At 44.8% G+C, this 21,810-nt stretch overlaps 1 protein-coding gene across 3 annotated transcripts in view; it reads right to left on the bottom strand.

Annotated features, from left to right (window-relative positions):
• Positions 1 to 21,810, bottom strand: part of FBXO10 (F-box protein 10) — a 55,369-nt gene that overhangs the window by 17,300 nt on the left and 16,259 nt on the right. For all 3 annotated transcript variants that reach the window (XM_047831365.1, XM_047831363.1, XM_047831364.1), the window contains 2 exons: positions 8,675 to 9,265; positions 4,813 to 5,646 (listed from right to left, as the gene is read on the bottom strand). In XM_047831365.1, coding sequence (XP_047687321.1) covers positions 4,813 to 5,646; positions 8,675 to 9,259 — 1,419 coding nt within the window. In that variant the 5' untranslated portion in view covers positions 9,260 to 9,265. The remainder of the gene's footprint in view (positions 1 to 4,812; positions 5,647 to 8,674; positions 9,266 to 21,810) is intronic.

Genomic DNA, 21,810 nt, shown 5'->3' with positions numbered 1-21,810 from the left:
TGGTGTGCTCCCAGGAGCTGAGGAGCTCTGTGCCCTGCCTGCCTCTGCCCTGTAGGCTCCTTACCAGCTACAGTGGTTCGTTAATAAAACCTGGACCTAAGCTCAGCCCCGTGCCCCGTGTTCACAACTTGTGAACAGAACTGGCTCAGGGAATGGAAAGGACCCTCAGAGAAGATGGGATTTAGTGGTCTTCAAACTCTACATGCACTGGGGTTACATGGAGATCTCCCCAGGTTCCAAGGGCACAGCTAACAACGAATGGAACCAAGGTCCACATGTGCCTTTGCTAAAGTCACTTGTCTGAGGGGTGTCTAGGTGGCTCAGTTAAGTGTCCGATTCTTGATTTCTGCTCAGGTCATGATCTCACGGTTCATGAGATCGAGCCCTGTGTCTGGCTCTGCATTGATAGCCCCAGAGCCTGTAAGAATTCTCTCTCTCTGCCCATGCCCCACTCACGCTTGCTCTCTCTCAAAATAAAGTTTAATAACATAACATAAAAAAAAATAACAATAAAATAAAATAAAATTCACCTGCTTGAGAAAGCACCTGAGGATAACCTCCCCACTTTCCCTTTCACTTTATAAGACAAAGGCCTATTCTTGTCCATTCTGAATCTTTCTTGGGTGTATTATCCTGGGGTGCTCCTTAGTTTGGAGTTCTAAGGGAAACAATTAGAAGCACTGGTACAAGGAAGCATTTAAACAAGGTACTACAACCCAGCACAGAGCTTATTTAAGGGAATGATTGCCATTTACATTTTCTTTTTATACTTAATAGGTATAAAGATTCAGAATATATTTGTATTGTTCTAAGCAATTGCGTATTAATAGTAAAAACATATTATATCAGGATAAACTGTACACTACTAGTAAATAATAGACTACATTAAAATAAAAGTCTAGGGGTGCCTGGGTGGCTCAGTTGGTTAAGTGTCTGACTTCGGCTCAGGTCGTGATCTCATAGTTTGTGAGTTCAAGCCCCACGTTGGGCTCAGTGCTGGCAGCTCAGAGCCTGGAGCCTGCTTCAGATAGATCTGTGTCTCCTTCTTTCTCTGCCCCTCCCCTGCTTGCACTCTGTCTCTGTCTCTCTCAAAAATAAATAAACATAAAATAAAATAAAATAAAATAAAATAAAATAAAATAAAATAAAATAAAAGTCTAGGAGGGTAAGGTACAATGGAAGTCCAGTTTCAAAGGGAAGCTGTTTAGGACAGAGAATGCTGACCAGAGCAGTCACTGCTCCCCCACTTACAAGAACAGAATCAGATAATGCACAAAAATACAGCCTTTCTTGAACGTGTCAGAAAACTGAGGTTGCAGGGCGGCCAACAAGCCTGAAATCCAAGGAAAACAGGCACCTCCCAGGAGACAAGATGGGAGCACTTGCCTGCACAGCTGCATATAGAGCCACATGAACCGGTAAGGATTCAGCTACAGGGTTCAGTGCATTGTTGAAGGCCAAGTGTGAACCAGTGTGAGAGTGCAGAAGCCCTGGGAGTAGGTGTATCCACTTCTCCAGAGACCTTGTGAGATGCTCACAAGGAAAGACCGGGGGACAGGACAAGAGACTGAGGACAGATAGCCTCCCACATGGTGGAGGCATGGGGGAAAAGAAGAGCAGCTACTACTGTAGGAAAGTACTAAGCCCCTCTTTGAATTTTCTCTCCAACTTCCCTGTAGAACAAGTCTTCAGCAGTGGGGGGAAGGGCAGCAAACCCTGTCATGGAAGGGAAAGAGAAAACCCCATCTTTGGCCCAGATATTTAGAACCTCCCTAATGCTGGGGGTGAGGCAGGACCATTGAAAAGTGCCTACTTCCAAGACCCATAGACACAGCACCTGCCTAAGACTAAGGACAAACTGGGACACAGGAGAAAACCTCCCACCAGCCCAGAGCCACAAGTGACCACAATCTGCTGGGAGGGGTGAGACCATGGAGACAATCCCCCAACCCCCTGAGAAACAAAGAGAAGACCCTAAAAGCAGAGGAAAAAACCAGCATACAGTAAAGAAGAACATGAAAAATGCTGAGGATAATCATAACAACAAAACCTGAACTAGCTTAATCCTGACTAGACTGACCCCAAACCTGGCCCTCTAAAGGCCTAGCATGAGAAGAGGTGTGCCCATTTCCACACATAAATGTGATTGACCTCAATTTCTACTTTCCCAGATACTTGACTTTCAACTAAAAATGGTAAGATACACAAAACAGCAAGAAAAACATCACAGTTTTCTTTGTGGAGTCCCAAGCAACTGGGCTTTCTGCCAGCCTTACTCTCCTGGAGATGTTCTAGAAGGCAGGGAAGGGTGGCTGCCCTCTGGCCACTGGATCAAGGCTTTGCTTCTAGGCATGGGACTAGCTCAGCAGGTTCTGCACTCCCTGCACGCCCACAGCTCCTGCTTGTATGAACGCCACTTAGCATATAATTGTACCTGATGCTGGGTACTCATGAGAAACCATGGATTTTTTTTTTTTTAAGTCAAAAATCAGGAATATCAGTTTCTCAGGTTCCTTGCTAGAGACTCACAAGGAACTACAGGCTGCACAATTTCTTCCCAAAGCCTCTGGAAGCAACAGTTCAAAAGGGCTCCAAGTAAGGCTGTGTAACTTTTCATTTCTCCTTTTCGATGACTCTCAGCTACCACCTGCTCCCAAGTCTGCATGGCAGGGTGCATCTCTCCAAAGCTCCAGACCCAGGAAACCAGACAGCACCTCTGCTAGATGTCAGAAATGCTCCAAACTCAGCATGCCCGGAACTGAACTCAGCATCTCTCTCCATGTCCTAATCTCCCATGTTCCTGCTATTGTCTCAGCCACTCAGGCCAGAAATCTAGGCCTCAGGGCTTTGACTACTCCCTCCTAAAGCCCTCCTTCCTACCTCTCCAGACTGCCCTGTCCCCTCCAGTTTCTGAATCACAATTCTCCACTGCCCCTCATTGATCTTGCCTCTTGCCTAGTTCCCCTCCATTCCATTCTCCAGACAGCTGACAGCATGAGCTCTTCACATACAGATCTGACCATAGTTTTCTGCTTAAAATCTGTCGGCGAGTTCCCATTGCCTCATGGCAAACTCCAATCTCTATGGCAAGACCTCTGTGCCTCAGCTAGCTGACTCCCTTATCTCACAGCCTCCCCTGAACCTCTGGCCGTCTGAGTTACTTGTAACTCCCTAAATGCGTGGTTTCCTTTCTCATATCTGGGCCTTCACACACACACCTCCACGGTCTCATAGCCTCCCCTTGCCAACTCCTACTCCTCCTGGGAAGCTCAGCCTGGGCACTGCTTCTCCAAGAGACCTTTCCCTGAGGCTGGGCTCCTATGCCACCCATGGTACCTCCATCATAGCATCTCTCACACCGGACTTTAAAAAAATAAACAAAAAACATTTGTTGAGCACTTGCTATGTGCCAGACATACTACTAAGCACTTTATATATATGACCTTAGTTCATCCTTACTGTACCTTGGAGACAGGTAGTATCATTAGTCCAAAGGACACATAGCTAATGAGGGGCAGAGCCAGAATTTGACTCAGAAGCCATACCCGTGGTAAGTATACTAGGTGGGAGGGTGGGGGGAGACCCTCCTGGAGGGCTCGGACCAGATCCTATCATCGCGGTACCTGAGAGCAAAACTATCACCCACCCTTTTTATCTGACCATTATCTCTTATTTTCTATAGGCTGATATTGTGCTTTCCTGGTAACATCATCTAAAATCCTCTTTGGAAGTGGACTGGGCAAAATGCAATTAAATGCGATTGCTGCTAACTGTTCTAGAGGGCTGCAGAGATCTGCAAGACTCCCATGTGACACATGTGCAGTGCCCCTCAGCTTACTAGGTGCTTTGGCAATATTAAGGTACCGGATCCTCACAAACCCCAGTGAGAGAGGCAAGTCAGGGAAGCTTGTTTCCATTTTACAGAAGAGGACAGTAATGCTCATGGTGGATCAGAGGAGAGGCAAGATTCAAACTCAGGAGCTAGGCCATGCTTTCTTCCAAAAGGCCATGTCTTTCCTCTGAGAGGCTGTTCCTGTGCTCAGTGGCTTGTAGGATCTGTAGACTGTCCTGCGGCACCCTGAAGAGCCTGCAGGGTGATGACTGTATCAAGGGCAGGATGGACTTAGCATAAAGTCCAAATATCTCATAGGGGCTTTTCAGGCCCTGGGCAAGGTGGCTTCTGCTCATCTCCCCTGCCTCATTTCCAACCACTCCTCCCTCCCCAGAACACTGTTGAATTCAGCCCCACACCCAGGCCCCAGTGCAGAATGTTCTGGCTGCCTAGAATGCCCTCACTCTGTACCCCCTTTTCACCACATGCACACTATTTTGCTTGGCTGTCCACTACTCGTCCTACAGCTTAGACACCTCTTCTAGGGAGCCTTCTCTGGTTTGGATCAAAGCCAGTAATCATATGTCCCTCAATTTTCTCTCACCCAGCTAAAGAGCCCTTGTTCCTTCTTCTAGGACTAGGGGGACATGGTTGAAAGCAGCATGACATAGCAAAAGGAGTTGGAAGACCTGGGTTCTAGTCTCAGTTCTGCCACTAACTTGCTGTGTGACCCTGAGTAAGTCACATTCCCCCTCTGGGCCCTGTTTCCTCTTCTGTAAAATGGGAACAATAGTTTCTGCTCTATCCAAACCAGATGATGGAACATAAGATAAGGGTGTGTTAGAAGCTTGTATAAAGATGCTTTAAAAAAAATAGCCTTCCTATGTATAGCCACAGGAGCCTATCTCATCAATCAAAATCATGTTCCCAGTGACCCAGGAAGGCCTCATGAATTTGCAGAGTGAGCCTTATGACAGCACCTTGCTGTTATGTATACACCGCACTGCGTAAGTCAGGTTCCGGAAGATGTTTCCTTCCATCTTGGCTCGGCCATAGGAGCAAACGAAGACGCCTCCCTTTCCGTCCCGGAAGAGGCACTTGCGGATGAGGCAGCCCTGCACGGAGCTGGCCAGTGCCATGGCCTCCTTGTCCTTCTGCAGCTCCTGCTGCAGAGAGTTCAGCACTAGGCAACTGGGCAGCTGAATGGATGCTCCTGGAAGTGGTGGGCCTAGAAAGGAGCCCCCCAGTACAGGGCGTGGGCCTTGCACTTGGTAGGACAGTCTGTATGTGAGCTGGTCCTCGTCCTCATCCTCACCACTAGGACTCAGGCCTCCATCGCTGCTGTCTGGGGTCTGGGCCACCCTTTCCCCATCACTGCCCACCTCTGCCTCCTGTGAGCCAGCCTTGGAGCCTGGCTTTGGGGAGGTAGAAGCTGGGCTGGTAGGGCTTTGGCTGCCTTCAATGACAATGTCACAGGTCCTTGGGCTCCAAGCCTGGTCCCTGCTCTCCAGGTCCAGGGACATTAAAGAGTCAGAATCCTCCGTGGGTAGCACACTGGGGGAGGACTTGATAAGCCCTAGTAGATACTTGTAGGCCCAGTTCTTGTCTGCAGATGGGTGGCCCTCCACAGTCACAGAGTTGTTTTCACTGCCCACAAATTCACAGTTTTCCAGGACACACAGGGGCACATTGTGCAGGAAAACATGGGTGTTTTTGAAGGTGCAAAACTTCACTTGGCAAGTGCCTGGGCCATGGACCTGGATATGCCCATTCTCAAAGTTGCAGTTGTCAAATTGGACATGACCCGATGTTGTCTGAGGAATAAAAAAGAGAGAGTGGATAAAACAGGGATGAGAATTACTTTGTTAGGCAGTACTCTAACTGCTCTTTAAGGAGGGTGGAGCACGGAGAGGCCATTTGTCCTGCTGATCCTATCCTCCGCCCCCCCCAACCCCCCGCCCAGGGCATGTGTCAGGCCCCCGGACAGGAAGCTGCACTGCATCAGAGCGGTGAAAATTTGGAGTTGCCTGCCTTTCCCTCCTTCTAATCCCAAAGGGAGGGGGATGAAAGTAGAAACGGATAATGGCAGGAAAAAGTTCACGCCGTGCAGCAGGGCCCTTCCTAAAGACCTCAAATATGAAGTAAATTCTCCCAATACTCAAGAAATGCTTAGTGAGAACATAAACTTTGAGGGGTAAGGATGGGGAAGAGGGAAGAAGCTGAATGCTCAGAAGGATGCTGTGTGAAATGGATCAATGGTAACCAGGAGAAGGAATGTCACTATAGAGATGATACGGAATAACAGGGACAGCTTTGAACTGTGAGAAACACAAGAACTGGCTGGGATTTGAGCATGACTTTACTGTGACCCCTGAAGGGGGAGGGAATCCTAAAGTGGTATCTCGGTTATGTGAAGGAAGTGTGAGGTCACGAGGTGCTGTGCTAGGTCTCAACCCTTCAGCCCACTTTCCATTCACCATCTTCTCTCAGCCCTGCAGCACCCCACAGAGCATCAGCTTGGTGTCTGAACTTAGGACAGAGCCAGGCAGAACCCCGAGGGCTAACAGAAGACAGGCCAGGAGGGGCTGAGCCCTGCCTGGGCTGGGGCAGGCAGTACGGGATGCCCAGCCACAGGTACTGGGAAAGAATCCAGCCTGTCTGGCAACTGGAACATAGCAGGGACTACAGCAAAGGACAGCAGGCTACGTCCCTAAAGAGGGGGATGAGGTATGCTGCCACAGCTGGGCAGCACTGAGCAGTGGTTAAGATGGGCTCTGGAGTCTGACTGCATGGGGCACTCCCATCTCTGCCTCTTTCAAGCATGTTACCTTGGATAGGACTTCACCTCTCTGAGGCTCAGTTTCTTTGTCTGCAATAGGGGGCTTACCAGCTAACGAAGCAAAAGGTGGAGAGCCAGATACAAAGTTGGCACCTAATAAAAATTAGCTATCATTACCTGGGGTCAGGGACACAAAGGACAGAGACTCCTCTCGGGGAGGGAAGTGCTGAACCCCACAGCACCACTCCCCTGAGCCCCTCAGCTCCCAGGCCTGACTGAGAAGCCCAGCCACTCTGTATTCCTGAAAAGTAACTGTTTCTGGATTTCATGCTAAATGCCACCAGATGGATTTGAACTGTAAAATGAGGGAATGTTCCATGATTCCACTGAGTGATCCAGACACATCCACCCCATGAACAGTTTCTACATTCTCTAGCAGTGACCACCCTTGAGAGCCTGGCCTGGACCTTACTTGCCTTACCCTCTGTAAATTCTTCCTTATGGCTAAGTTAATTTTTTCTAGCTGCAATTTAAGTCTATTTTCTTTTACTTGGTCCTCTCTGTAGATGAACACCAGCTCTCTGGAGATGCACAGCTGTTGTTAGGGTTCTCCTCAGAAGTCACTGAAAACTGCTGTGAAATCACTCTGGCCTTTGCATTTTTCAGGCAAGGTCATCCTAGCCCCTGTCCTGTTTTCAGTTAAAAGACAATCATGAGTGGAGCACTGATACATGCCAAGCATTAAGCCAGATGGTGGGCTGGGCTACAGAGAAGTGTTAAGGCCAGGCCCCCACCCTATGAGGGTCTGCAGCTGCACTTCTAAGGGGGAAGGAGAGGCTGAAACCAACATTTTACCCTCAGAGTAAATGGAAACATCGAAGGTCTGGAATCAAACTTTCTTCTGGGTCTACAGACCCACATAGGAATCGTTAATCAGTCCTTCTGAAACAATCTAGGCCTAAAAAGTAGGCTTTTAGGTTTCCAAGGAATCCAACACAATGTAACTTCAAAGGGGCTTACAATTTGAGTTCTGGATTTCAGTTCTAACTTCACTAATTATGCATTTGAGAAAGTTACTTAGCAGCATCTCTGAGCTTTTTAGTGCCCCTCACCTGCAAAATGGGGATCCCATGTGTACTACCTACCACGAATGTTTGTTGTGGGGATCAAATGAAGTCACCGATGCAAAGTCACCTAGATTATCAATATAGGCTTTGGATCCTAGCTCTGTCTCTTACTATGTCACTTAATCTTGCTGAGCCTCAGTTTGCTCATCTAGAAAACCGGATGACACTACACATCTTACTAATGGCTGTAAAGCATACGCCAGGCACACAGTCAGTGCACCATAAACGAACGACTGGTAGTATAGCGATCATTACAAACGTGAGGGACAATTTGTTGTTACTGGTAGAATAGTGGCAACATAATTATTATTGATTAGGTACAAAGTTTACATATTACAATGTTTCTATGCAAGGTAAAGCTGTAAACCGCTCTGCCAGGACCTACCAACGCGTCAATACATACGTTGCTTTGAATATAGCCTGTGTGCTCTGTGTTACCAGAGGATATGTGTTGGGCTGGTATTTCCTGAGCCTCTCTCAAGTCACTCTTGGTGAAAGCCTGACCTTCCTTGATCCTCCTTCACAGGGTGGGGCTGACATGCTAAAGGTCATTGGTCCTGCATAGCCTCCCCTGGCTTTGTCTATCTCTGAGCATGAAGTGTTGTTCTCTGCTTCCTGCGACCATGTGGCATACTCCCAGACCTGGCTTTCCCACCTAGCTACTCCCCTGTGGTTCAAGTGCGTCCAGTGGGTAAGAGGAGTACAAAGCAGTTCGGGTTCTGAGTCCTTGGCTTATTTTTTAATACAGTTTTGCCAGGAATAAAGCAGAATGTTGATTGTTACTGTGCCCATTTCTTAACTGGTGCAGAGGAGCGTGTTACAGGAATAACGACAAAACTCTTAATTCCAACAAAAAGGGGTTGCAAACCCACTAAAAAGAGGCCAAAGCCCAGGGTCAGGACTGGAGAGGCCACCTATCTGGATATGGACACCCACCTTAAACATGAAAGGGGAGAACCAGGCCGGCATGAAGACAAGGTTGCACAGGCGTGTGGTGGAGCAGTGCTGATCAATGCTGGCTAGCAGGGCCACTTCACCCAACTTCCCGTGGCCTACGATCTCCACGGGTACCTTCAGGATGATTTCACCTTGCTCTTCATACACACCTGGGAATAGCACAATTCGGTCATACAGGCTAGCCATGGCCAAGGCACTGCCCAGGCTGTCAAACTCATGGCCTGGCCCAACACTCAGGGTACGGCGTTCCCTCCTCCGGCGAAATAGAGAAAAGCAGACAGAGGACTCCAAGTCCAGGGCGTTCTTGGTCCACGTCTTAGAGGCAAGGTAATGTTGCTTGAAGGCCTCCCTCCAAGACTCAGGCTCCACATCGGGCTGGTTGGGCCAGTTTGGGTGGCGGCATTCGGTGCATCCCAGACACAGCTGCCGCCAGCGGGTGCTGTCGAGACTGAGGATCAGGTCATACCAGGCTCTGCACACCAGGCTGCAACGGCCCAGGTCGGGAAGGTGCAGATAGGCTAAGATCATGCGCCACAGCTCCAAGGGGAGACCACCGGCCTCCATGGTCACCTGGGAGCAAATACAAAACCAAAGAGTTTTTGTTGACCCCTCTTACAGTTCCTTTTTTTTTTTTTAACATTTATTTATTTTTGAGACAGAGAGAGACAGAGCATGAATGGGGGAGGGTCAGAGAGAGGGAGACACAGAATCTGAAACAAGGTCCAGGCTCCGAGCTGTCAGCACAGAGCCCGACGCGGGGCTTGAACTCACGGACTGCGAGATCATGACCTGAGCCGAAGTTGGCCACTTAACCGACTAAGCCACCCAGGTGCCCCCAGTTCCTCTTCTTAAAATATTCCCTGCCTTCTCGTGACCCCAAGGGTGTGCAAGAGAACAGGGCCCAGCCAATCATAGAGCTCCATCCCCTCAATCAGAATCCTCCTCTGGGATTGTTCCACCTGGAATCAGCAGGCAAGACTCTCTTTCCTCTTGGTCAGAAACTGTAAGGATATAACCCCCAAACTGCTGTTCAGCCATTTTCCCCACTTGTGGAAAGAACCTTGTGGGTACCAGAGCCAGGCAGAGATGAGGAGATGAAAGATGAAAATTGAGAAAGAAAGAAAAAAAGCGATCACATGTATATGTGTCCTGGTGGTACTGACTCCACACTCCTGAAGCTGCTCTGGAATATGCAGTTCTTTCCTCACTTCCAGGAGGTACCTCAATGGCCTTCTAATAAATTACCTTTTTTGCTCAAGTTAGTTTGATTTGGGTTTCTATGACTTGTAACAAGGTTTTGGACTAATACAGAAGGGAACCCACCTTTCACTGTTTCAGTCCTAGAGCTCTGGACTTCCCAGACTCCCAGGGAAGGGACCTCTATTTCTTCACAGCAAGAGGAATGAGAACTGAGGCAGTGAGTGTCCGTCTGTCTGCCTCTCTTCATTACCAGATCACATAATTACACTGTACTCCCATGTGAGGCAGCCTCAGGAAAGACTGATGCTGGGTCAGGCTGTGAGTTTTGGTCCTGGCTCTGTGGCTGGTTACTGATGCAACCCTGTGTCCTAAACACCTACCATGCTGGCTGCCCAGCCATCTGCGCCCTTGCTTTCTGCCCCACCAACAATTTACCCCACATGTTTAGAGATGCAGAGCTCCCTGGTAGCTCTGTCTGTGGAACACTACTCCCCAGGCCCTTAGCAGCATATAGCTGGGATGCTGGATGGCTCCAACTGGACCACTGAAATCTCCACTGGAATAGGATTTGCAATTCTAGAATCAGGTTGACTTCTTTCCTGAATGGAGAAGAATGAAAGGCTTCTTTCCTGAGCCATAAACTCAGGAAGAGTTGCTAATGACCATTTTCTTTGGGGCGGGGAGGGGGGGAGGAAGGGCAGAAGAAGCTAGTCTATATTGAGAGAAGAACGAATTGGAGACAAAGAAATGAGCAGAGAAAAGGGCAGAAACCATGCCAGTTCCTCTATGACACTCCAGATCACTGCTCCAGCCTATGCTTAAGGCTCAGCTTTATCCTTGCCTTTTGAATTCCATCAGCTAGCTCTGTGCTCTTGTGATAAATTCTCCTTTTTGGTTAAGTTGGCTTCATTGAATTTCTGTCATTTATACCTAGCTAAAGCCCTCTCATTTATGAGTGTCAATTTCCCCACCTAAAAAACAAGAGGACTGTGTTAGATGACCTAGAGCAACTTCCAAGTCTGAAACCCTATAAAGGCTCTAGACAACTAGAAACTCAAACTGGAAATAGGGCAGACTTCACAGCCAACTGTAATCCAGTTGTTAACCTCTTCAGGGCCTTGGTTTTCCTCCCCATTTTATGAAAATGATGATCATACCCGTCACCTATCTAGGCCCAGGAAGGCTAGAAGCACAAATGTGTGATTATGTCTGCAAGATTTCTGAGCGTCATCGTGACAGGTGTGACTTTACCTTTACAGATTGGTATGAGGGCCTGGGTGGGTAGGTTTTTCTATAACAATCACCCAGTGACACTTTACTAAGTCCTCAGCAGCAATGGAGAAAAGCTGGGCTCTGGACTGGTAAGCATTACAGAGCAAAGACTGGGCTCCTGATAGCTGTCACTCTCTCAAATGAACACTGCTTTATTCACAGTGTGAATGGGTCTCTGTGACACCCATGTCCTGTTCCTCACCTCCTTCTTTAGCCATACCTCTTAGGCTTTTTAAGACAAAAGTGTTTTTGTTTTTGTTTTTTTAATTTATTCATTTCAAGAGAGCAAGAGTGAGAGAGAGAGAGAACTAGAGGGGGAGGGGTAGAGAGAGAAGGGACAGAGGATCTGAAGCAGGCTCCAAGCTGACAGCAGAGAGCCCAATGTGGGGCTTGACTCATGAACCATGAGATCATGACCTGAGCCGAAGCCAAATGCTTTAAGCTAAGACTGAGCCACCCAGGCACCCCCAGAAAATTGGTCTTCCCTCCTTCTCTAACTATTGTAAGAAAGTATGTATAGCTAGGTGATCATATCCCTTGGCTTCAACTACAAAATCTGAATCTCTAGCCCCAATAGTCTCTCTCAGGCCTTCCATACATGGGTACCCAATTGCCTGCTGAGCATTTCTATCTGTATGTTCCACAGATACTAAAAATTCAGCATTGTATCCAAACCAGAACCTCAACTTCCACTTTTGGCCATGACAAAATAACTGGAACTAGATTCTCCCTCCTGCCATGAAAAACTATAAAGTTGCTCTGGGGGCACCTGGGTGGCTCAGTTGATTAAACATCTGACTCTTGAATTTGGCTCAGGTCATGATCTCAAAGTCATGAGATCAAGCCCTGTGTCAGGCTCCATGCTGAGTGTGGAGACTGCTTGGGATCCTCTCTCTCCATCTCTGCCCCTCCCCCCAACTCTCTCTCCCAAAATAAATAAATAAACTTAAAAAAAAAACTATAAAGTTGCTCTGAATATATGCTTTCAGGCACTGAACAGCAAGCTGTGCAGGGCTGTAATCTTGGAGAGAAGGGAAACACAGGAGGGGAGCGTGTGACTGTTCTAGCTTTCACTCAGGGCACCTTCTCATAGTGAGGTAGAGAGACGATGCCCAAGCAGAGTGGCAGTCTCACTGAGCAGGAAGATCTGAGTTCTGTGATGCTTGAGTGCCTGGAATCTGTGAGGCAGGGTGAGGTGGGTGGGCAGTTTCTTGGCTCAAGGCTGGACTGCACAAGCACAGGGCAAGTCTTCATGGGACCTAGTAGAGATCACCTGCTACAGGGTAAATGGGGATACTAGAGATCACACAGAGCTGGGAGCCAATGCAAGTCCAGTCCAGAATATGGAGTCTCACACCGAGACTCAGAAAGTACATACCACAGGGACATACTCAAATTGGAAGAATAAAAGCAAGCCTGATAGGATCAAAGGGTTCTGCCAGTAACTGAACTGTTAGAATACAATTTAACACTCAACAAAAACAAAAAGACAACATAATCTAGACCCCCTCAACACGTCAGCCACAAGACAGTGTGGTATGGGCATGAGGAAAATAGAGTTCAGAACAAATATGTGTACTAAGCAACTAACTTTTGACAAAATATCAATGCAATTCAATGGATAAACAAAAGTCTTCATCAATTGGTGTTGGGAAACTTGACCTACATATGAAAAAAATGAACTTTTGACACATACCATATACAAAAATTTAAGACTGATTTTAGACCTCAGCACAAAAAACAAATCTATAAAGCTTCTAGAAGAAAACATAAGAAAATATGCAACCTTGGGATAGGCAAAGATTTCTGAGAGCACAAAAGGTACTAATCATAAAAAGACAAAAATCAATAAATTAAAATTTATCTCAAAATTAAAATTTTCTGCTCATCCAAAGGCATTATTGGGGCGCCTGGGTGGCTCAGTCGGTTAAGCATCCGACTTCGGCTCAGGTCATGATCTCACGGTCCATGAGTTCGAGCCCCGCGTCGGGCTCTGTGCTGGCCGCTCAGAGCCTGGAGCCTGTTTCGGATTCTGTGTCTCCCTCTCTCTCTGACCCTCCCCTGTTCATGCTCTGTCTCTCTCTGTCTCAAAAATAAATAAACGTTAAAAAAAAAAAGAATTTCAAAAGGCATTATTAAGAAAATGAAAAGACTGGGGCACTAGGGTGGCTCAGTCAGTTGAGTGTCCAACTAAGGTTGTGATTCTCAGTTCATGGGATCAAGCCCAGTGTCAGGCTCTGCACTGACAGTGCAGATCCTGCTTGGGATTCTCTCTCTCCGTGCCGCCCTCCCCCATCCGTGAACGTGCACACATTCTCTCTCTCAAAAAAAAAAAAAAAGAAAAAAAAGTTAAGAAATGAAAAGACAAATGAAAGAACAGGAGAGAATATTTGCAGTGCATGTATAGGACAAAGGGCTTGTATCCAGAAAAGATCAAGAAATTCTACAGCTCGACAACAACAACAACAATCCAACAAAAAACAGGCAAAGATTTGAACAGAAACTTCACAAAAGAAAAACTAATGGCCAAAAAGTTCAAGAAGAGCTGTTCAACATCATTAGTATTCATTACTTGATTTATATTAAAACCATAATGACAGAGATGTGTGTGTTACACTCACTACATTGGCTGAAACTGAAAACCCTAAAGGCATCAAAGCACCAAGATGTGAAGCAACCAGAACTCTCACACATTGTGGTAGGAGCATAAAATACTATAATCACTTTAGAAAGCTAGTAGTCTCTTCTGTCATTAAACATACACCTATGCTATAACCTAGAAATTTACTGGAGATAAATGAAAATGTACACCTATGAAAAGACTTATATCAGAATGTTTACAGAGGCTTTGTTCATAATAGTAAAATAACCAAACAAAAACTGGAAACAACCCAAATGACCACCACCAGAAGAGTAGATAAACAAATTGTGGTGTATTCATGCAACGCAATACTATTCAGCAGGTAAGGAGATGAATTACTGACATATACAATAGACAGGTGAGCCACAAAAATATGTTAAGCAAAAGAAACCAGTCACAAAAGACAACGTATTGTATGATTCCACACAGGTAAAGTTCAAAAACAGCCAAAATAATCTATAGTGATAAAAATCAGAACAGTGCTTGGGGTGCCTGGGTGGCTCAGTTGGTTGACCGGCTACCTCTTGATCGCCTCAGGTCATAATCTCACGGTTCATGAGGCTGAGCACTGCCTCAAGCTCTGCATTGACAGAGTGGAGCCTGCTTGGGATTCTCTCCCTCCCCACCCCCCCTACAAAATAAAAATAAACTTAAAAAAAAATCAGAACAGTGCTTAAAGGGGTCACAAAGAAACTTCAGGAGTGAAGGAAATATTTACATCTTCACTGGTACGTGAGTCACATGGGTGCAGACATCTGAAAAAACTCACTGCATTGTATGCTTCTGTTTTGTGCATTTTATTGTATGCAAACTATCTCAATTTAAAAAATAGTATAGATTATCATCTCTCCACCCCTGTTCTACCACCTTTATTCCATGTCCCAATTAATGGCACCACCATCTTCCACTGCTCCTGTTGGTAACTGATTTCTTTTCTCTACTTCTGTCCCAGATAGTCTCTCGAGTCTGGTATTTCCACCTCCTTTAGCACTCTCAAATCAGTCCTTTCCTCTCTCCACTTTCTGTCACCATGTTGTTTCTGGCTTCACCATCTTTAGTTTGGATTACCACAGGTGATTCTCAACTGGTCTCCCTGGAACCAGCCCTGCCTCCTCCATTCAATCCACTTCACATTCAGCCATCAATGGAATCTTTTTAAAATATAAACCTGGTCATGCCACTTGTCAGCTTAGAATTCCTCAATGGCTCCCCATGGCTTCCAGGATAAAACCTAGTACAGATGACAGGTCATGAGCTTATCTATTTCTCGAGCCTCACCACTGACATTTGTCCCATCTATGCTACTCTCCCAACACCACCTTGTTCAGAGGGCCTTTCTTCATCCTCTCTCCTCAGACATTTAGTGGCTCCTCTGGCACCCCACAGCCATCTGAGAACTGTTCTATCACAGCCTTTTTAAAGTGTAAATCAAGGGGTGCCTGCATGGCTCACTTGGTTAAGCTTCTGACTCTTGGTTTCCTCTCAGGTCATGATCTCATGGTTTGTGAGTATGGTCCCTGCATTGACAGCATGGAGCTGCTTAGGAATCAATCAATCAATCAATCTCTCTCTCTCTCTCTCTCTCTCTCTCTCTCTCTCTCTCTCTCCCCCTCCCTCCCTGCCCTTTACTTCTCATTCAAGTGTGCTCTCTCTCAAAATAAATAAACTTAAAAAAAAAAGTGTAAATCAAAATGGATTACACAGAGCAAATGTAGAGTTTAGTGAATTGTTTTACAAGGCAAACATCCTACTAACCTACATCAAAAAACAGAATTTTGGGGAGCCTGGCCCACTCAGTAAGTGGAGCATGTGACTCTTGCTCTCAGGGCTGTGAATTCAAGATTACTTAAAAAAAAATGTTAAAAACAAACCAGAATTTTGTCAGCCACTCTAGAAGCCTCCCCATGTGCCCCATTGTGATCCTCCCCACAAAGATACACATATTCTTGATTCTGTAGTAATCACTTCCTTAGGTCTTTGTGCTTTTACCACCTAAGTATGTTTCCCTAGATACTAGAATCTGTTTTGTCCTCAGGTTTTTAGGTTGATGTGTGTTTGATTCTTGTTCCACCCACAGGTTCTCCATCCATCCTCCTGCCCACCCCCCCTTTTTTTACAAGTTGCCTGTCGAAGAACCTCAACCATCTGACCAGTTTCTCAGTCTGAATTTTGCTGACTATATGCTTTCTCAAGAGTTCAATTTGTTACCCCATCGTCTGGATTTCCTGCATATTGGCAGCTGGATCCAGCGGCTTCAGCAGGCTCAGGTTTGATCTCTTTAGCAAGCCTACCAGTGGCATTGTGTCTTTTTATCATAAAGTATCCACAATCCTGGCTGTCTCTTTTTTGATGTTCGTATTCACCAATGCCCAATGCTTAGATACATAAATTTACTGGAGGTAACAAAATGGTGATGCTCTACTAATTGTATCACTGGGTTCATTTCTTTGCTGAAGTAATTGCATTAGGAGATGCTGCTCCTCATCTAACATTTGGTTATCCAATTTTACTGTACACTTAGGAAAGGCCTCTTTCCTTTTATTTTCCAGGTTTCAAGACAAAGAACTAGTTCCCTGTTATTCTTTGAAGGTAACTAGCATGTGTGTGTGTGTGTGTGTGTGTGTGTGCACGCGTGCGTGTGTGTGTGTGTGTGTGTGTGTGTGTAAACCATTAGTACAAACTCATGGCTTTAAACCTATTTTAAAGGGTTCAAGTCTGAAATTACTATTCTTACTGAAGCTCAAATTGAGCCATCTTTGGCCTCAATTTGGTTCCTCAGTCATTTTGATACAACTTCAGTCATCTTTGATAGCTTCCTTGCTATGTGGTGTCAAGATGTCCCTGACTCATTTTTTACATTTACTGCCCAGACATGGCATCAGACATTTCTCTAAGAATTTGTGCTTTTTTTTTTTTAATGTTTATTTATTTTGAGGGAGAGAGAGCACAGGTGGGGCAGGGGTAGAGAGAGAGAGAGAATCCCTCTATGCTCTCAGCGCAGAGCCTGCCATGGGGTTCGATCCCATGAACCTGAGCCGAAATCAAGAGTTGGACGCTTAACCAACCAAGCCACCCGGGGTGCCCCGAATTTTTTTTTGAAGTTTTATTGAGATAATTGTAGATAACTGTAGGTCCACATGCACTTGTAAGAAATAAGAGACAGCTCTTGCTTACATTCCTAGTTTCACTCAGTGGTAACATTGTGCAAGACTATGATCACAGCCAGCATAGTGACACTGGCACAATCTACCACCTTAATCAGATCTCCCGTTTCACTTGTACTCATTTTTGTGTCTGTATTACGTTCTATGCAATCTTACCACCTGTGTCGGTTCCTGTATCCACTCCCACAGTCAAGACGCCGAAAAATTCTGACACAAGATCCCTCGTGTTACTCTTTTATGATCACACCTACCACCCTGCTGACTCCTCTTCCCTGTTCTTAATCCCTGACAACCATTCATCTGTCTCCCATTTCTAAAACTGTGTCACTTCAAAGATATGTGTAAATGGAATTATACAATACCTGATCTCTTGGGATTGGCTTTTTTGCACTCTGCATAATTCCCTGGAGATTCATTCAAGTTGTGTGCATCAGTACTTTGTTCCTCTGTAAAGCTGAGGAACATTTCACGGTGTGGATGTGCCACAGTGCACATCTGCAGAATCTTGACAAGTGCATTCACGCATATAATCTCAAACCGTATCAAAAATAGAATATTCCCTCACGACTCTTCTGTCAATTCCTACCCTAAATCCCAAGAGGCAACCATTGTTGTGACTTTTCTACTATAGATTAGTTTTGTCTGTTCTAGAATTTCATATAAATGGAAACACGCCATATGTATTCTTTTGTGTTAAGACTTCTTTTGCTTAGTATAACATTTTTGATACTTATTCATTTTGTTGCATGCATCAGTAGCTCGTCCCTTTTTATTGCTCAGTAGTTATTTCATTGTACATTAATATATCACAGTTTTAAAAAATCAGTTCTCCTATAGATGGAAAACTGAACTGTTTCCAATTTGGGGCGATTATGAATAATGCTGTTAGTATTCTTAGGCAAGTGCTTTGTGGACATATGTTTTAATTTCTCTTGAGTAAATACCTACAAATGGAATTGCTGGGTCTTTTTTCCAAAGAAGTTGCACATTTTACACTCTCACTGAGAATGTGTAAGAAATACTGTTGCTTTACAACTTCACTACCATTTATGGTTGTTGGTCTAATTCTATCATTCTGGGGGGATGTAATGGCATCTCATTTTGGTTTTAATTCTCACTTCCCTCATGACTAATGATGTTGAGCACTTTTTCATGTACTTACTGCCATTCATAAATCTCCTTTTAGAAGTGTCTTAACATTTATTTTTTTTCTAGTTGGTTTTTTTTTTATTATTCAATTATAGGACTTTTTAATGTAATCTTTGCCAGACAGATGTTTTGTGAATATTTTCTCCCAGTCTGTAGCTTATCTTTTCATTTTCTTAAGGGCATCATTTGATGAGAAGTTTTAAATTTTGATGAAGTCTAATTCACCTTTTTAATTTTATTTTTTAATTATTTGAGAGAAAGACAGAATGTGAGCATGAGTTGGGGAGGGGGCAGAGGGAGAGAGAGACAATCCTAAGCAGGCTCCACCCCCAGTGCAGAGCTTGATGTGGGGCTCAATCCCACAACCCTGGGATCATGACCTGAGCTGAAACCAAGAGTTGGATGCTCAACCAACTGAGCCACCCAGGCACTCCTCACCTTTTTAAAATGATTCCTTTTAACTGAGAAGCCTTTGCTAATTCCCATGTCATGAAGATATTCCCCCATATTCTAAAAGTTTTGTGGTTTTAATTTTTACATTTTGATCTATGATCCATCATGAATTAATTTTTGCTATGGTACGAGGTAGTGATTGAAATTAATTTTTTATGTGAGTATTCAGTTATTCCAACACCATTTGCTGAAAAGAACCTCCTCTCCCCAGTTGGTTTGTTTTGGTGCCTTTGTCAAAAATCAAATGACAACAGTGTGGGTCTATTTCTGGGTGATTTATTGTTTCATGGATCTATTTGTTAATCCTTATGACAGCACCACACTAGCACTATGCTTCTGACACTTTTCCTTTTATGAAATGTGCTTCTGGTGTCAAGTCTAAGAACACTTCACCTAGCTCTGAATCCTGAAGACTTTCTCCTGTGCTTTTCCTAAATGCTTTATAATATTAGTTTTTACATTTAGGTCTGTGATCCATTTTGATTTAATTTTCAATTAAAGTGTAAGGCTTAGGTTGAAGGTTTGGGTTTTTTGTTTTTGTTGTTTTTTGTTTTTTGGCCTATGGTTGTCCAACTGTTCCAGCACTGTTTGTGGAAAAGACTATCCTTTCTCCATTGAATTGCTTTTGCACTTTTGACAAAAATCAGTTGAGTTTATTTCTGTCCTGGTATCTTTCTTTTTTTAATATTTTTAAAATGTTTATTTATTTTTGAGAGAGAGTGAGACAGAGAGACAGAGAGGAGGGGCAGTGAGAGGGAGACACAGAATCTGAAGCAGGCTTCAGGCTCTGAGCTGTCAGCACAGAGCCTGACACGGGCTCAAACCCATGAACTGCGATGCGAGATCATGATCAGATGCTTAACCAACTGAGTCACCCAGGTACCCGTATCCTCGTATCTTTAAATGGAAGCACTATTTCAAGACCACAACCAGGGTATTAATGATGTTTACTTCCACCCTGTTTCTAAGGCCTCTCAGTAGACTTCTATTTCCTCTATTAGATTGAGGGGTTCTTTGGGGATAGGGACTGGATACTTTGACTTCAGAAGGCTCAATACCTGGTCTGACCCTCTTTTCTACTCCAGCTATTCAGGACAACAGAACAGACAAGAAAATCATTCTAAGCAACAGGATACCTAGTTTAGGATACTAGACAGGATATTAGACAGGATACTCTAAAACCAGGTCCACTCTCCCCAGATACAACAAGAGTGAGACTGGTTTTTCCCAGGTTCTGGGTTCTTACAGGAAATGATGACAATAAGTAAACCAGAGGAGATAACTACATGATTTATTATTACCCATAACTGACTTGACCAGAGTCAATGGGAAAAGAAACAGGTCAGCAGAACTTTTGGTAAGATTAAGTTAACCCTTCTATATATATTTAACTCTCACAGAACTCCTTCTTTCCCTCACGACTTCCTATCTTTGCATTCCACATCCCTCTCAAACTTCTTCCCAGACCTTAGGTGGCTCTGCCTCTAATTACTCATTTCCCAATTTAAATGTTGCTCTTCTCATTATGATGTCATTTGCATGAAGAAGGAGCTCTGATGCCAGGGCCACTCTGAGTGGGTTAGATGTAGTTCAGTCTCAATTAGGCCCTCTCTTCCAACTGTTTTTGGCTCACTTCATTCATAAGATAACAATAGGGGTGTCTGGGTGGCTTAGTCGGTTAAACGTCCCATTTTGGCTCAGGCATGATCTCATGGTTCATGGGTTCAAGCCCTGTGTTGGGCTCTGTGCTGACAGCTCAGAGCCTGAAGCCTGCTTCCCATTCTGTGTCTCCCTCTCTCTCGGCCCCTCCTCCATTCATGCTCTCTCTCTGTCTCAGAAATAAATAAACATTAAAAAAAAAAAGATAACAACAACAAAATTATTTTGCTGTTTTCCCATTAGGTCTTGGTGACCTGTACAGGGTTCTCTGAATTCAGTGACTTCATCTATCACATTGCTTCTAGCTGGTCTTGACCCTTCACACAGTCCCTTTCTTGTGACTAGCTCAGATACAGCCTCCTTCTCCCAAATACTAGATGCCCCTCTAATCGTCTGTGTCCCATATGGTTTACATTTATCTTTTTCAATTTTTTAGCTCCCTATTAGAAGGAGCTCATTTATAATACTTTTTAAGCTGTCTTTGCTTCGCCTGTTTTTTCTTTATTATTTTGCACTTCAATGTAAAATCATCAGAAGAACACTATTATCCTCATTTTAACAAGTTCCTATATGAAAGCATGTAAATTATCAACCACCCAAGTATTTCTTCCCAAAGGGTTATCTTCTTCTTTTTTTAAAGTTTATCTATTTTGAGAGGAGGGGGGGTGCAGAGAGACGGAGAGAGAGAATCCCAAGCAGGTTCCGCACTGTCAGAGCAGAGTCCAATACAGGGCTCGAACTCACAAACCGTGAGACCATGACCTGAGCAGAAAACCAAGAGTTTTGCCTTGTGGTGCACAGGAGAGAGGGGCACGAAAGAGAAACAGAATCCTGCACCATCAGCGTGGAGCCCAGTGTAGGCTTGATCTCACGAACCATGATATCATGACCTGAGTTGAAATCAAGAGTCCGACACTCAACCAACTGAGCCACCCAGGCGCCCCTTGAAGGAGCATCTTTTGATCATTAAGAGCTTTGACTTATCTCTTATGCTCCTTGTTCTTTGTCTCTACCTCCCACTTCCCAAGTTATTAGCTTCTCTGATTAGAACTGTATGGTGTTCTTCCTGGAAGCACCATACACTGTGTACTTTCTGACATGTACTTTCTGACATGCCTTATCCATGATGTTCTTTCCTTCCACTAGGGACAACTCTGATAGCTGTTTGAGAGTGGATCAGCTAACCTTAAGGGACCTAACCTGTATAGACTTCCAGGTGAGAGACTCCCATATGGCCTTTTGTAGATCTGCCCGGTAGGGCCTCCTCTGGGACCCATTGCTAATGGTCACTATACCCAAATTACAACTACTCACCCTGATAACCACATCTTACCTCACTGCTGCCTTGAACCTTGTTCATTATATAACAGCCAACCTACCGTATGTATGCCCCATGTGACATCTCACAGCACCCAGCACTGTCAACTTCTATCCCAGATGAGTTTTCCCAGTTACCATAGCAGTCCATCAATAAGCAATACACTGGGTCACCACAACTGCATTATAGAGACTACAGCAAGAACCAAACATACTATCGAATACCTGCACAAACTACATGCTTAATTATAGTGTTTTTA

This window comes from Prionailurus viverrinus, chromosome D4 (assembly GCF_022837055.1).
Source record: "Prionailurus viverrinus isolate Anna chromosome D4, UM_Priviv_1.0, whole genome shotgun sequence".
In the NCBI taxonomy this organism is placed as follows: Eukaryota; Metazoa; Chordata; class Mammalia; order Carnivora; family Felidae; genus Prionailurus; species Prionailurus viverrinus.
This window is presented reverse-complemented; position numbering and strand designations above follow the sequence as displayed.